This window comes from Amblyomma maculatum, chromosome 5 (genome assembly GCF_055883805.1).
Source record: "Amblyomma maculatum isolate TAMU_Amacu chromosome 5, ASM5588380v1, whole genome shotgun sequence".
NCBI lineage: Eukaryota > Metazoa > Arthropoda > Arachnida > Ixodida > Ixodidae > Amblyomma > Amblyomma maculatum.
In genome coordinates this window covers 105,734,674-105,743,934 of record NC_139348.1, presented here as the reverse complement: position 1 = coordinate 105,743,934, position 9,261 = coordinate 105,734,674, and the positions used below count along the sequence as shown (strand labels likewise).

General features: G+C 55.0%; 1 protein-coding gene across 1 annotated transcript; it reads left to right on the top strand.

Moving 5' to 3' along the window:
- Positions 1–386: 386 nt before the first annotated feature.
- On the top strand, positions 387–8,226 carry LOC146189128 (uncharacterized). Its single transcript, XM_084605183.1, has 5 exons — positions 387–422; positions 1,843–5,978; positions 6,219–6,544; positions 6,596–7,061; positions 7,590–8,226. The coding sequence occupies exons 1-5, from the start codon at positions 387–389 to the stop codon at positions 8,224–8,226; spliced, it is 5,601 nt and encodes a 1,866-aa protein (XP_084461309.1).
- The last annotated feature ends 1,035 nt before the right edge of the window (positions 8,227–9,261 follow it).

Sequence of the window (9,261 nt, the reverse complement as noted above, 5' to 3'; positions counted from 1 at the left end):
TAGTCAGATTAGCGCTAGTCAATCGTCCTATATGTCCTTCGTTCATTGTTCTTCATTTTTCGCTAAATTCTTGACTTCATGGATCACACACTAGCCCGGCAACATGCTCTCCTCAACAGTCTTTGACTTTTCGCAAAATCATATTTTGAGCACATTTTGTACCGTCGGCTTTACAGAGGTCTTTCTGTGAACTAAGCGGCGTGACTGTTTTGCAGCGCATGTCCAAAAATCCTCATCTTATTTACCTGTTATTTTCGCAGGTGAGCTGACCACATGGAAAAACAAGACTAATTACTAAACCTTTCGAAATTCAGTTTCTTAGGGTGACTAATGAAAGAGACAGGGACAGACCTTATAGCACATGAACAAGGATAGGCCCGGCCCTTATGTACGAACGGCCCACTTGCAGCCTGCAGTGGGAGGTCAGATGCTAGTCAAGGGGAATGTAGAGTTAGTTTCAGGTGTCTCTACAAACACTAAGTACTTCAGTGCCAACGCATCCTTCTGATAAACCCAACTTGATGTATGTTCTCAGTTTCCAGCAGAAAAACGCGTAATATTTTGCTTCCAACCCAGGATTGTACCCACCATTCCATATCTTATAGTATATATTATTAATACATATCGATAAGCAGCAATACATAAGCGAAACTACTTCACGTATCACTCGGGGTAAACATTGCAGACACGTAAAAGAACAAAAGATTTCTAAGCACTGCTACAAGCATTCCTTCTTCCTGTCCACAGCGAGAGAATGGAACAGACTGCCAGAGAATGTGGTGCTCGCATCGGGTGTGGATGTGTTCTCTGCCGGAGTTCGTGATTGTTGGTATAGTGCCTGATATAATGCGCCTTGCATTTGTGTTGGGCATGGTGTTTTCACAATGTTTTCTGTTTCATTGCAGCAATATTTTTGCGCATTTTTATTTGTTGCTTAGAGGTCAGTTCCATTTTCGATATGTTAAAACTTGGCACCGACTGGATGGTGCTGGTGTTTTGTTTGTCGTGTTCCGCCTTTGTAATCTGTACCCTGTATCGCTCCTATCTTGGTCCTGACCGGACTGACAGTATCTCTAATAAATAAATTAATAAATACTTAATAATTAATAACACTCAATCATGCGCGCTATTATCAGGCGTTAGTTCCAAAATGCAAAAATGCACGCGTCGTGTAAGGAACTTCGCGAAATTCAAGCGCCAAGGTTTGCAGAAAAGTTTTCACGTCAACGTCCGTTTTTCCACGTAGGTAAAAGAGATGCTCGAACAGGTGTGTTAGACTGGGTTATGGCTGGTGCCGGATGCCGCAAACTGAAATGTTCGGTGCAGCTACAGTCTAGAACACTATTTAAATAAGACACGTGCAGCATCAGCAGAATAAATATATCTGTGATGTACCATATTGTTGCGTTTAACTGCCTTTCCCTTCTCCTCCCTCTAGATATTGAGTTAGTTATATTTTGCTTCTTAATCCGATGCATACCTAAAAAACATTAGTTCACATTCAAATACGCATTCATATTTTATTTCCAATTTATTTACCTAAAGGGGCGCGATCGAATTGTTCAACTACACTGCGTCAGCAATTGACCAAATAGACAGTGATCACTCTTTGGTTGGTTCTATACTTCCGGACAAATCATGACATGGAAGCAAGGCATTAGGCAATCGACCAAAACGACACTGATTTTCTTCAGTTTTACACTGTTGGACAAATGATGACATGGAAGCAATGCGTTAGGCAAACAAAAGTTCATTTGGCCTTCTAGTATCTCACTGCTTTTTTCGACCTTTGAATATTCGGACTAATAACCGAAGCGCCATGATGGGACTTTTTCTCCGCAGTGCATCGTCGTACTCTTGGGCCTGGCCAGCAGTGCCTTTGCGGGTTTCCTCCATGGTGGAGGTGCTGCCGTCGTACAGTCCGACGTGCCAACTGGAGTTGCCGTCGGCACCGCGTACCCAGCTAACCTCGCGTACAGACCTGCCCCGGCGGCCACATTCGTCCAGCAAGCAGCTCCGGTCGCCGTCTCAAGGCCTGCTGTGGCAGTTGCTGCCGCGCCTGCTACCACCTTCGTCCACCAGCAGCCGGCGCCAGTAGCCTTCCGTAGCCTTCTCGGAGGAGCCGGCTTTGCCCCAACCGTGGCTCAAGTGAGGCCTGCCTTCGTTCAGGCTGCTCCCGTAAGGGTCAGTGTCCAGCAGCCCGTGGCCTATGCGGCGCCCGCTCAAGTCGCTGCTGTAGGACAGACGCTGTATGGTCCGGCGCCGGGAGGAGGGATCCACGTGAAGCACATTCTCCCCGCCGCTGCGCCAGCTGCCGCCTTCCAGCCTGCTCCTGCTGCTCCTCTCTTCCGTCCATTTGCCGTAGCGGCTCCGGCGCCGGCTGTCGTCCAGCATGCGCCAGTGCACGTAAAGCACATTGTTTCCGCACCAGCGCCAGCTCCAGCATACGTGCAACCAGCACCACTTTTTAGGCGGGTTGCCGTAGCTGCCCCAGGTCCTACATTTGTCCAACAAGCACCGGTCTTTAGGCAGTTCGCTGTAGCGGCTCCTGCTCCGGCAGTCGTACAACAGGCACCCGTCCACGTAAAGCACATAATCTCTGCCCCCGCTCCTGCTCCTACCTATGTACAGCCGGCCCCAGTCTTGAGACAGTTCGCAGTACAAGCGCCTGCTCCAGCCCTAGTCCAGCCAGCCCCTGTTCACTTTAAACACATTGTCTCTGCACCGGCGCCTGCCCCCACATTCGTCCAGCATGCAACTCCGTTTGTAGGTGCACGTCGGGTTACCGTTACCGCTGCTCCTGCTCCAACCACCACCTTTGTGCAGCATGCGGCGCCAGCTTTCGGTTTCCGCCAGGTCGCACTCCCAGCGCCGGCGGTTTCGTACCGGGCCGCCGCTGTCGCTGCTCCTCTGGCTACTTTTGGCGCTGGTCTTGGCTTCGGGCACACTTTTGGGGCACCAGGACCAATCCACGTGAAACAGTTTGTTTCTGCTCCTGCAGCCTCTTTCGTCCAGCAGGCTCCAGCCGTTAACGTACGGGCAGTAGCTGTACCTGCCCCAGCTCTGGCGGCGCCAACATTCGTTCAAGCGGCTCCCCGGGTAACAGTAACGGCACCAGCTCCCGCTTTTGTGCAACCTGCCCCAGCAGTCAGCTTTCGACCACTAGCCCTTCCAGCGTATCGCACAGCAGCGGTGGCAGCTCCACTTGCCACGTTCGGTGCAGGACTTGGACTAGGTCACACTCTTGCTGCCCCAGCACCTGTCCACGTTAAGCATATTGTGTCCGCTCCAGCACCAGCAGTTGTTCATCAGGCTGCCCCAGTGTTCGCTGCTCCTCGTGTAACAGTAGCTGCACCCGCACCTTCTGTTATCCATCACGCCGCTCCAGCCGTAAGTGTCGCGGCACCGGCACCATCATTTGGCTTCCGTCCATTGCCCTTACCAGCTCCTACAGTAGTGCAGCATGCTGCTCCTGCTGTCGCGTACCGTGCAGCAGCTGTTTCGGCTCCTCTCGCTACCTTCGGAGCCGGTCTTGGATTTGGTCACACATTTGGCCCTCCTGCGTTTGCCGCACCTGCGCCAGTGCACATCAAGCAGTTCGTGTCGGCGCCGGCCCCGGCCGTCGTACATCACGCTGCTCCTGCAGTCACAGTTCCAAGGGTCACAGTAGCCGCTCAAGCACCCGCCGCGACTTTCGTTCAGCACGCAGCTCCACCAGTCGGGTTCCGTCAGTTTGCGCTTCCTGCCCCAACCTTCGTCCAGCACGCTGCACCCGCTGTGGCCTATCGCACAGCAGCAGTCGCAGCTCCACTGGCAACATTTGGAGCCGGACTCGGCTTTGGCCACACGCTGGCTGCTCCAGCTTTTGCGGCTCCACGCGTAACCGTAGCAGCCCCTGGGCCTGCTATTGTCCATCAAGCTGCCCCAGCTGTCGCCTACCGTACAGCCGCACTTGCTGCTCCCGTAGCTACTTTCGGAGCCGGACTAGGCTTTGGTCACACACTAGCTGCTCCAGCTCTGGCCGCTCCAGCTCCTGTGCATATCAAACACATTTTGCCTGCACCTGCTCCAGCTGTCGCTGTACCACGTTTCACAGTTGCTGCCCCAGCCCCTGCCACCACTGTCGTGCAGCATGCAGCTCCAGTATTCTCCGCTCCTCGAGTAACCGTAGCAGCTCCAGCACCTGCTCTAGTCCAACACGCTGCTCCAGCTGTCGCTTACCGTACGGCTGCCCTTGCAGCTCCCCTAGCTACATTCGGCTCAGGTCTCGGCTTCGGACACACACTTGCGGCTCCAGCATTCGCAGCGCCGGCGCCAGTGCACGTTAAGCAGTTCGTGTCTGCACCTGCTCCGGCCCTCGTTCATCATGCCGCACCAGCATTTGCTGCTCCTCGCTTCACAGTTGCTGCTCCTGCCCCGACCGCGACAGTCGTTCAGCATACCAGTCCAGTATTGGCAGCTCCGCGCGTCACCGTGGCAAGACCGGCACCTACTTTTATCCACCACGCGGCTCCGGCTGTAGGCGTTGCAGCACCTGCTCCTGCTGTTAGTTTCCGTCCTCTGGCCCTTCAGGCTCCTGCTATAGTCCAGCATGCAGCTCCCGCTGTCACTTATCGCACGGCAGCTCTAGCAGCTCCTCTTGCTACATTCGGACATGGTCTCGGTTTTGGTCACACGCTCGCAGCTCCAGCATTTGCGGCACCTGCTCCTGTGCACATCAAGCAGTTTGTTTCTGCGCCCACACCAGCCGTTGTTCATCATGCTGCTCCTGGATTTGCTGCCCCACGCTTCGCAGTAGCAGCACCAGCGCCGGCCGCGACCCTCGTCCATCATGCTGCTCCCGCGGTAGCATATCGCACTGCAGCAGTCGCAGCTCCCCTTGCCACGTTCGGAGCAGGACTAGGTCTCGGACATACGCTGGCCGCTCCTACAGTCTTCCAACACGCTGCTCCTGTATTTGCTGCTCCACGAGTAACCTTTGCAGCACCTGCCCCCACAGTTATACACCATGCTGCTCCTGCAGTTAGGTTTGCAGCTCCAGCACAAGCAGTCAGCTTCCGTCCACTACCACTGCCCGCCCCGACTGTAGTCCAACATGCAGCTCCCGCTGTCGCTTACCGCACGGCAGCTCTTGCAGCTCCTCTGGCTACCTTCGGTGCCGGCCTTGGTTTTGGCCACACACTCGCGGCTCCAGCTTTTGCAGCTCCTTCACCTGTACACGTTAAGCAGATTGTGTCTGCACCAGCACCAGCGGTCGTTCATCATGCTGCCCCTGCTTTTGCTTCTGCTGCGCCTGCCGCAACACTAGTCCACCATGCTGCTCCCGCTGTAGCGTACCGCACAGCTGCTGTGACCGCTCCACTGACGACATTCGGAGCCGGCCTTGGTCTCGGCCACACGCTGGCGGCTCCGGCTGCTCCACTCCTAGGACCGGCTCCTGTTCATGTGAAGCATATTGTGACAGCTCCCGCCGCTGCCCCTGCTTACTTTCAGCAGGCTCCCCTCTTCAGGCAAATCGTGTCTGCTCCTGCACCGGCTGTTGTCCATCACGCGCCGGCGGCCCCTGTTTTCAGCGTTCCAAGAGTTACTGTAGCTGCACCTGCAGCACCTGCCACTGTGGTTCATCACGCTGCTCCCGCTGTAGCCTACCGCGCTGCCGCTCTTGCAGCACCACTGGCTACTTTCGGTGCTGGACTAGGCTTCGGTCACACTTTCGCTGCTCCAGCCTTCACAGCTGCTCCGGCTCCAGTGCACGTTAAGCACATTGTTTCCGCGCCAGCACCAGCTCCGACCTTTGTTCAACCCGCACCAACATTCGCCGTGCAACGCGTTCCCGTAGCAGCACCAGTGGCTGCTCCGGCATTTGTCCATCATGCTGCTCCCGCTATTGTCCAACATGCTACGCCAGCTGTCGCCTACCGCACCGCCGCTCTTGCTGCACCACTGGCCACTTTCGGTGCTGGACTTGGGTTCGGTCACACTTTGGCGCCTCCAGCCTTTGCAAGTGCTCCGGCTCCAGTGCACGTTAAGCACATTGTTTCCGCGCCAGCACCAGCTCCAACCTTTGTTCAACACGCACCAACATTCGCCGTGCAACGTGTTCCCGTAGCAGCACCAGTGGCTGCTCCGGCATTTGTCCATCACGCTGCTCCCGCTATTGTCCAACATGCTGCGCCAGCTGTCGCCTACCGCACTGCCGCTCTTGCTGCACCATTGGCCACTTTCGGTGCTGGACTTGGCTTCGGTCACACTTTGGCGGCTCCAGCCTTCACAGGTGCTCCAGCTCCAGTGCACGTTAAGCACATCGTTTCCGCGCCAGCACCAGCTCCGACCTTTGTTCAACCCGCACCAACATTCGCCGTGCAACGCGTTCCCGTAGCAGCACCAGTGGCTGCCCCGGCATTTGTCCATCACGCTGCTCCCGCTATTGTCCAACATGCTGCGCCAGCTGTCGCCTACCGCACTGCCGCTCTTGCTGCACCACTGGCCACTTTCGGTGCTGGACTCGGCTTCGGTCACACTTTGGCAGCTCCAGCCTTCACAGGTGCTCCAGCTCCAGTGCACGTTAAGCACATTGTTTCCGCGCCAGCACCAGCTCCGACCTTTGTTCAACCCGCACCAACATTCGCCGTGCAACGCGTTCCCGTAGCAGCACCAGTGGCTGCCCCGGCATTTGTCCATCACGCTGCTCCCGCTATTGTCCAACATGCTGCGCCAGCTGTTGCCTACCGCACCGCTGCTCTTGCTGCACCACTGGCCACTTTCGGTGCTGGACTTGGCTTCGGTCACACTTTGGCGGCTCCAGCCTTCGCAGGTGCTCCGGCTCCAGTGCACGTTAAGCACATTGTTTCAGCACCAGCACCCGCTCCGGCCTTTGTTCAACCCGCACCAACATTCGCCGTGCAACGCGTTTCCGTAGCAGCACCAGTGGCTGCTCCGGCATTTGTCCATCATGGTGCTCCCGCTATTGTCCAACATGCCGCGCCAGCTGTCGCCTACCGCGCCGCCGCGCTCACTGCACCACTGGCCACTTTCGGGGCTGGTATCGGATTCGGTCACACATTGGCTGCCGCACCAGCTCTTCTTCATCACGCTCCCGCAGCTGTTCCTCACGTGAAGCACATTGTCTCGGCACCAGCGGTGTCGACAGCACCTGCCGTATTCGCCGCTCCAGCTGTCGCCCCTGCTCCAGCATTCACAGTTGCCCAGGCTCCTGCTGTAGTCCAGGCTGCGCCCGCCGTGCCGCATATCAAACACTTTGTGTCTGCTCCAGCCATCTCATCAGCTCCAGTTTTCGCTGCGGTCTCGCATGCACCTGCTCCAGCTCTAGTCCAAACCGCACCAGCGCCCAGTCTAGTCGCCTACCGCACCGCGGCCCTTGGTGCTCCCCTGGCCACCTTCGGAGCTGGCCTCGGTTTCGGCCATACGTTCAGCGCCCCGGCTGTACCGCACATCAAGCACATTGTTTCTGCTCCGGCTGTCGCGGCACCAGCGCCAGCAGTCGTTCAGCACGCTCCCGTCTTCCAGCAATTCCAGGCTCCAAGCGTAGTCGCGTATCGCCAGGCTGCTGTTGCAGCTCCTCTGGCTACATTCGGAGCTGGCCTCGGCTTCGGCCACACCTTCGCTGCACCGGCCGCGCCAGCTATCGTGCACCACGCTGCGCCGGCTGTTCACCACGTGAAGCACATTGTTCCTGCACCAACATTCGCTGCACCAGCTGCACCTGCTGTTACTGTGGCCCACGCTCCAGCACAGGCTGTTGTCCACCACCTTCCCGCACCAGCTGTTGCAGCCGCTCCAGCTGTGGTCGCTTACAGGCAAGCCGCTCTGAGCGCCCCGCTGGCTACTTTCGGTGCCGGACTGGGCTTCGGGCACACTTTCGCTGGACCGGCCCTTCTACAGGCACCATCCGCCGTTCCTCATATCAAGACCATTGTACATCACGCGCCAGCCCCTGTCGTTCAACAAGCCGTTGTCCAGCAGGCGCCTGCCGTAGTCCATCACGCTGCTCCGGCTGGGGCTGTCTTTCACGCCGCTCCCGCTGCTGCCGTAGTCCATCACGCGGCTCCAGATTTTGCGGACCCGCTGGCGCTCGATCTCAGTTACAAGAAGCTCTTCGCTTCAGGACTCGGCCTGGGGCAGACTATCGCTTACGGCAATGGCCTCGACGAGGAACCCGGCTGGGAGGTGAAATACATCGAGCTTCTTCGCCGCAGGAAGAAGTGAGCAAGGCAATCAGCGCTTGCTTTGAGAGTAATATATTATTGTGCGAGTATGTTGTTGAGAAGAAAATAAAGTTGTATAGGTTGACAATAAATTTTGGTTCTCCGAACCAGAAATAGCGGTCTCCTTTCTTTGTGCCGTCAAGCATCAACGCTTAAATAATTAAGCCTAGCTTGCATCTTACATGGTCACGATCTCCAAATAGTGGACTGCATACTGCCGCCGGACCCACTATGGTATAAAAATAAAGTAATTTCCGCCTAATGGCTACATAATCAATGTGCTCTGAAGGCAAACAATGCTAGTTTATAGGTTGTTGAAGTCAGAAGCATCCTTGTTTGAAATGACAAGGTTAATTCATCCTTATGCCTTTTGTGTTAGTCGATTCGGCGTCGTATGCATTAGTTGTTATTGGAGCAGAAATATCAGCTCTCTTGGGCTGGTCTGACCGATATTTTCTTATTACGTATGCCAGCGTGGAAGCACGTCACCGGCTAGTGTAACCTGCACTGCGCACAATTGCACTTAGTGACGAATAGGTAATGAAATTACTGCTATATGTACGCAATTAAATCTGCGACTTTCAATATAGATTGGCGAGACCGTCATAAATTCAATATACGTGTAACATTATTGGTCGATTAATATTCTATTAGGAAATATTTTATGCTTTAGCTAAATTGTTCCGCCGGCTATTGTTTTACCAACATTTACATAGAAGCATGCGAACAGCTGTATCTGATAAGGTGCTACAAAACAGGAAGCAAATTTCTAATAATCAATAGGAAGTGCCTGCAGGCAGGGCCTACGGCAGAGGATAGGTAGAATATAGATTAATTCTGTGTTGAGTTTCTTTATAGCCCCCTCTCTGAATTCAGTTTAAACTGCTCATTATGAAGAAACGCAACTCGATCAAACGTCTCTCTTTTTGAGCAACAATTCAAGATAGAAAACTTCAGGCCATGAACAAGCCCATGAAATATATCTGTCATAAGTTGCTTCTTGTTTTGCCTCTCTTTTTGCTGGCAGCTTAAGCAC

What these genes read in the sequence shown, in the direction of transcription:
- LOC146189128 (XM_084605183.1), top strand. Translation starts at nt 387, where the DNA reads ATGTACGAACGGCCCACTTGCAGCCTGCAGTGGGAG. An exon ending in CTTGCAGCCTGCAGTGGGAG is followed by an intron (nt 423 to 1,842) that starts GTCAGATGCTAG and finishes TTTTCTCCGCAG; the next exon opens with TGCATCGTCGTACTCTTGGG. An exon ending in GCTGGACTTGGGTTCGGTCA is followed by an intron (nt 5,979 to 6,218) that starts CACTTTGGCGCC and finishes TGCACCATTGGC; the next exon opens with CACTTTCGGTGCTGGACTTG.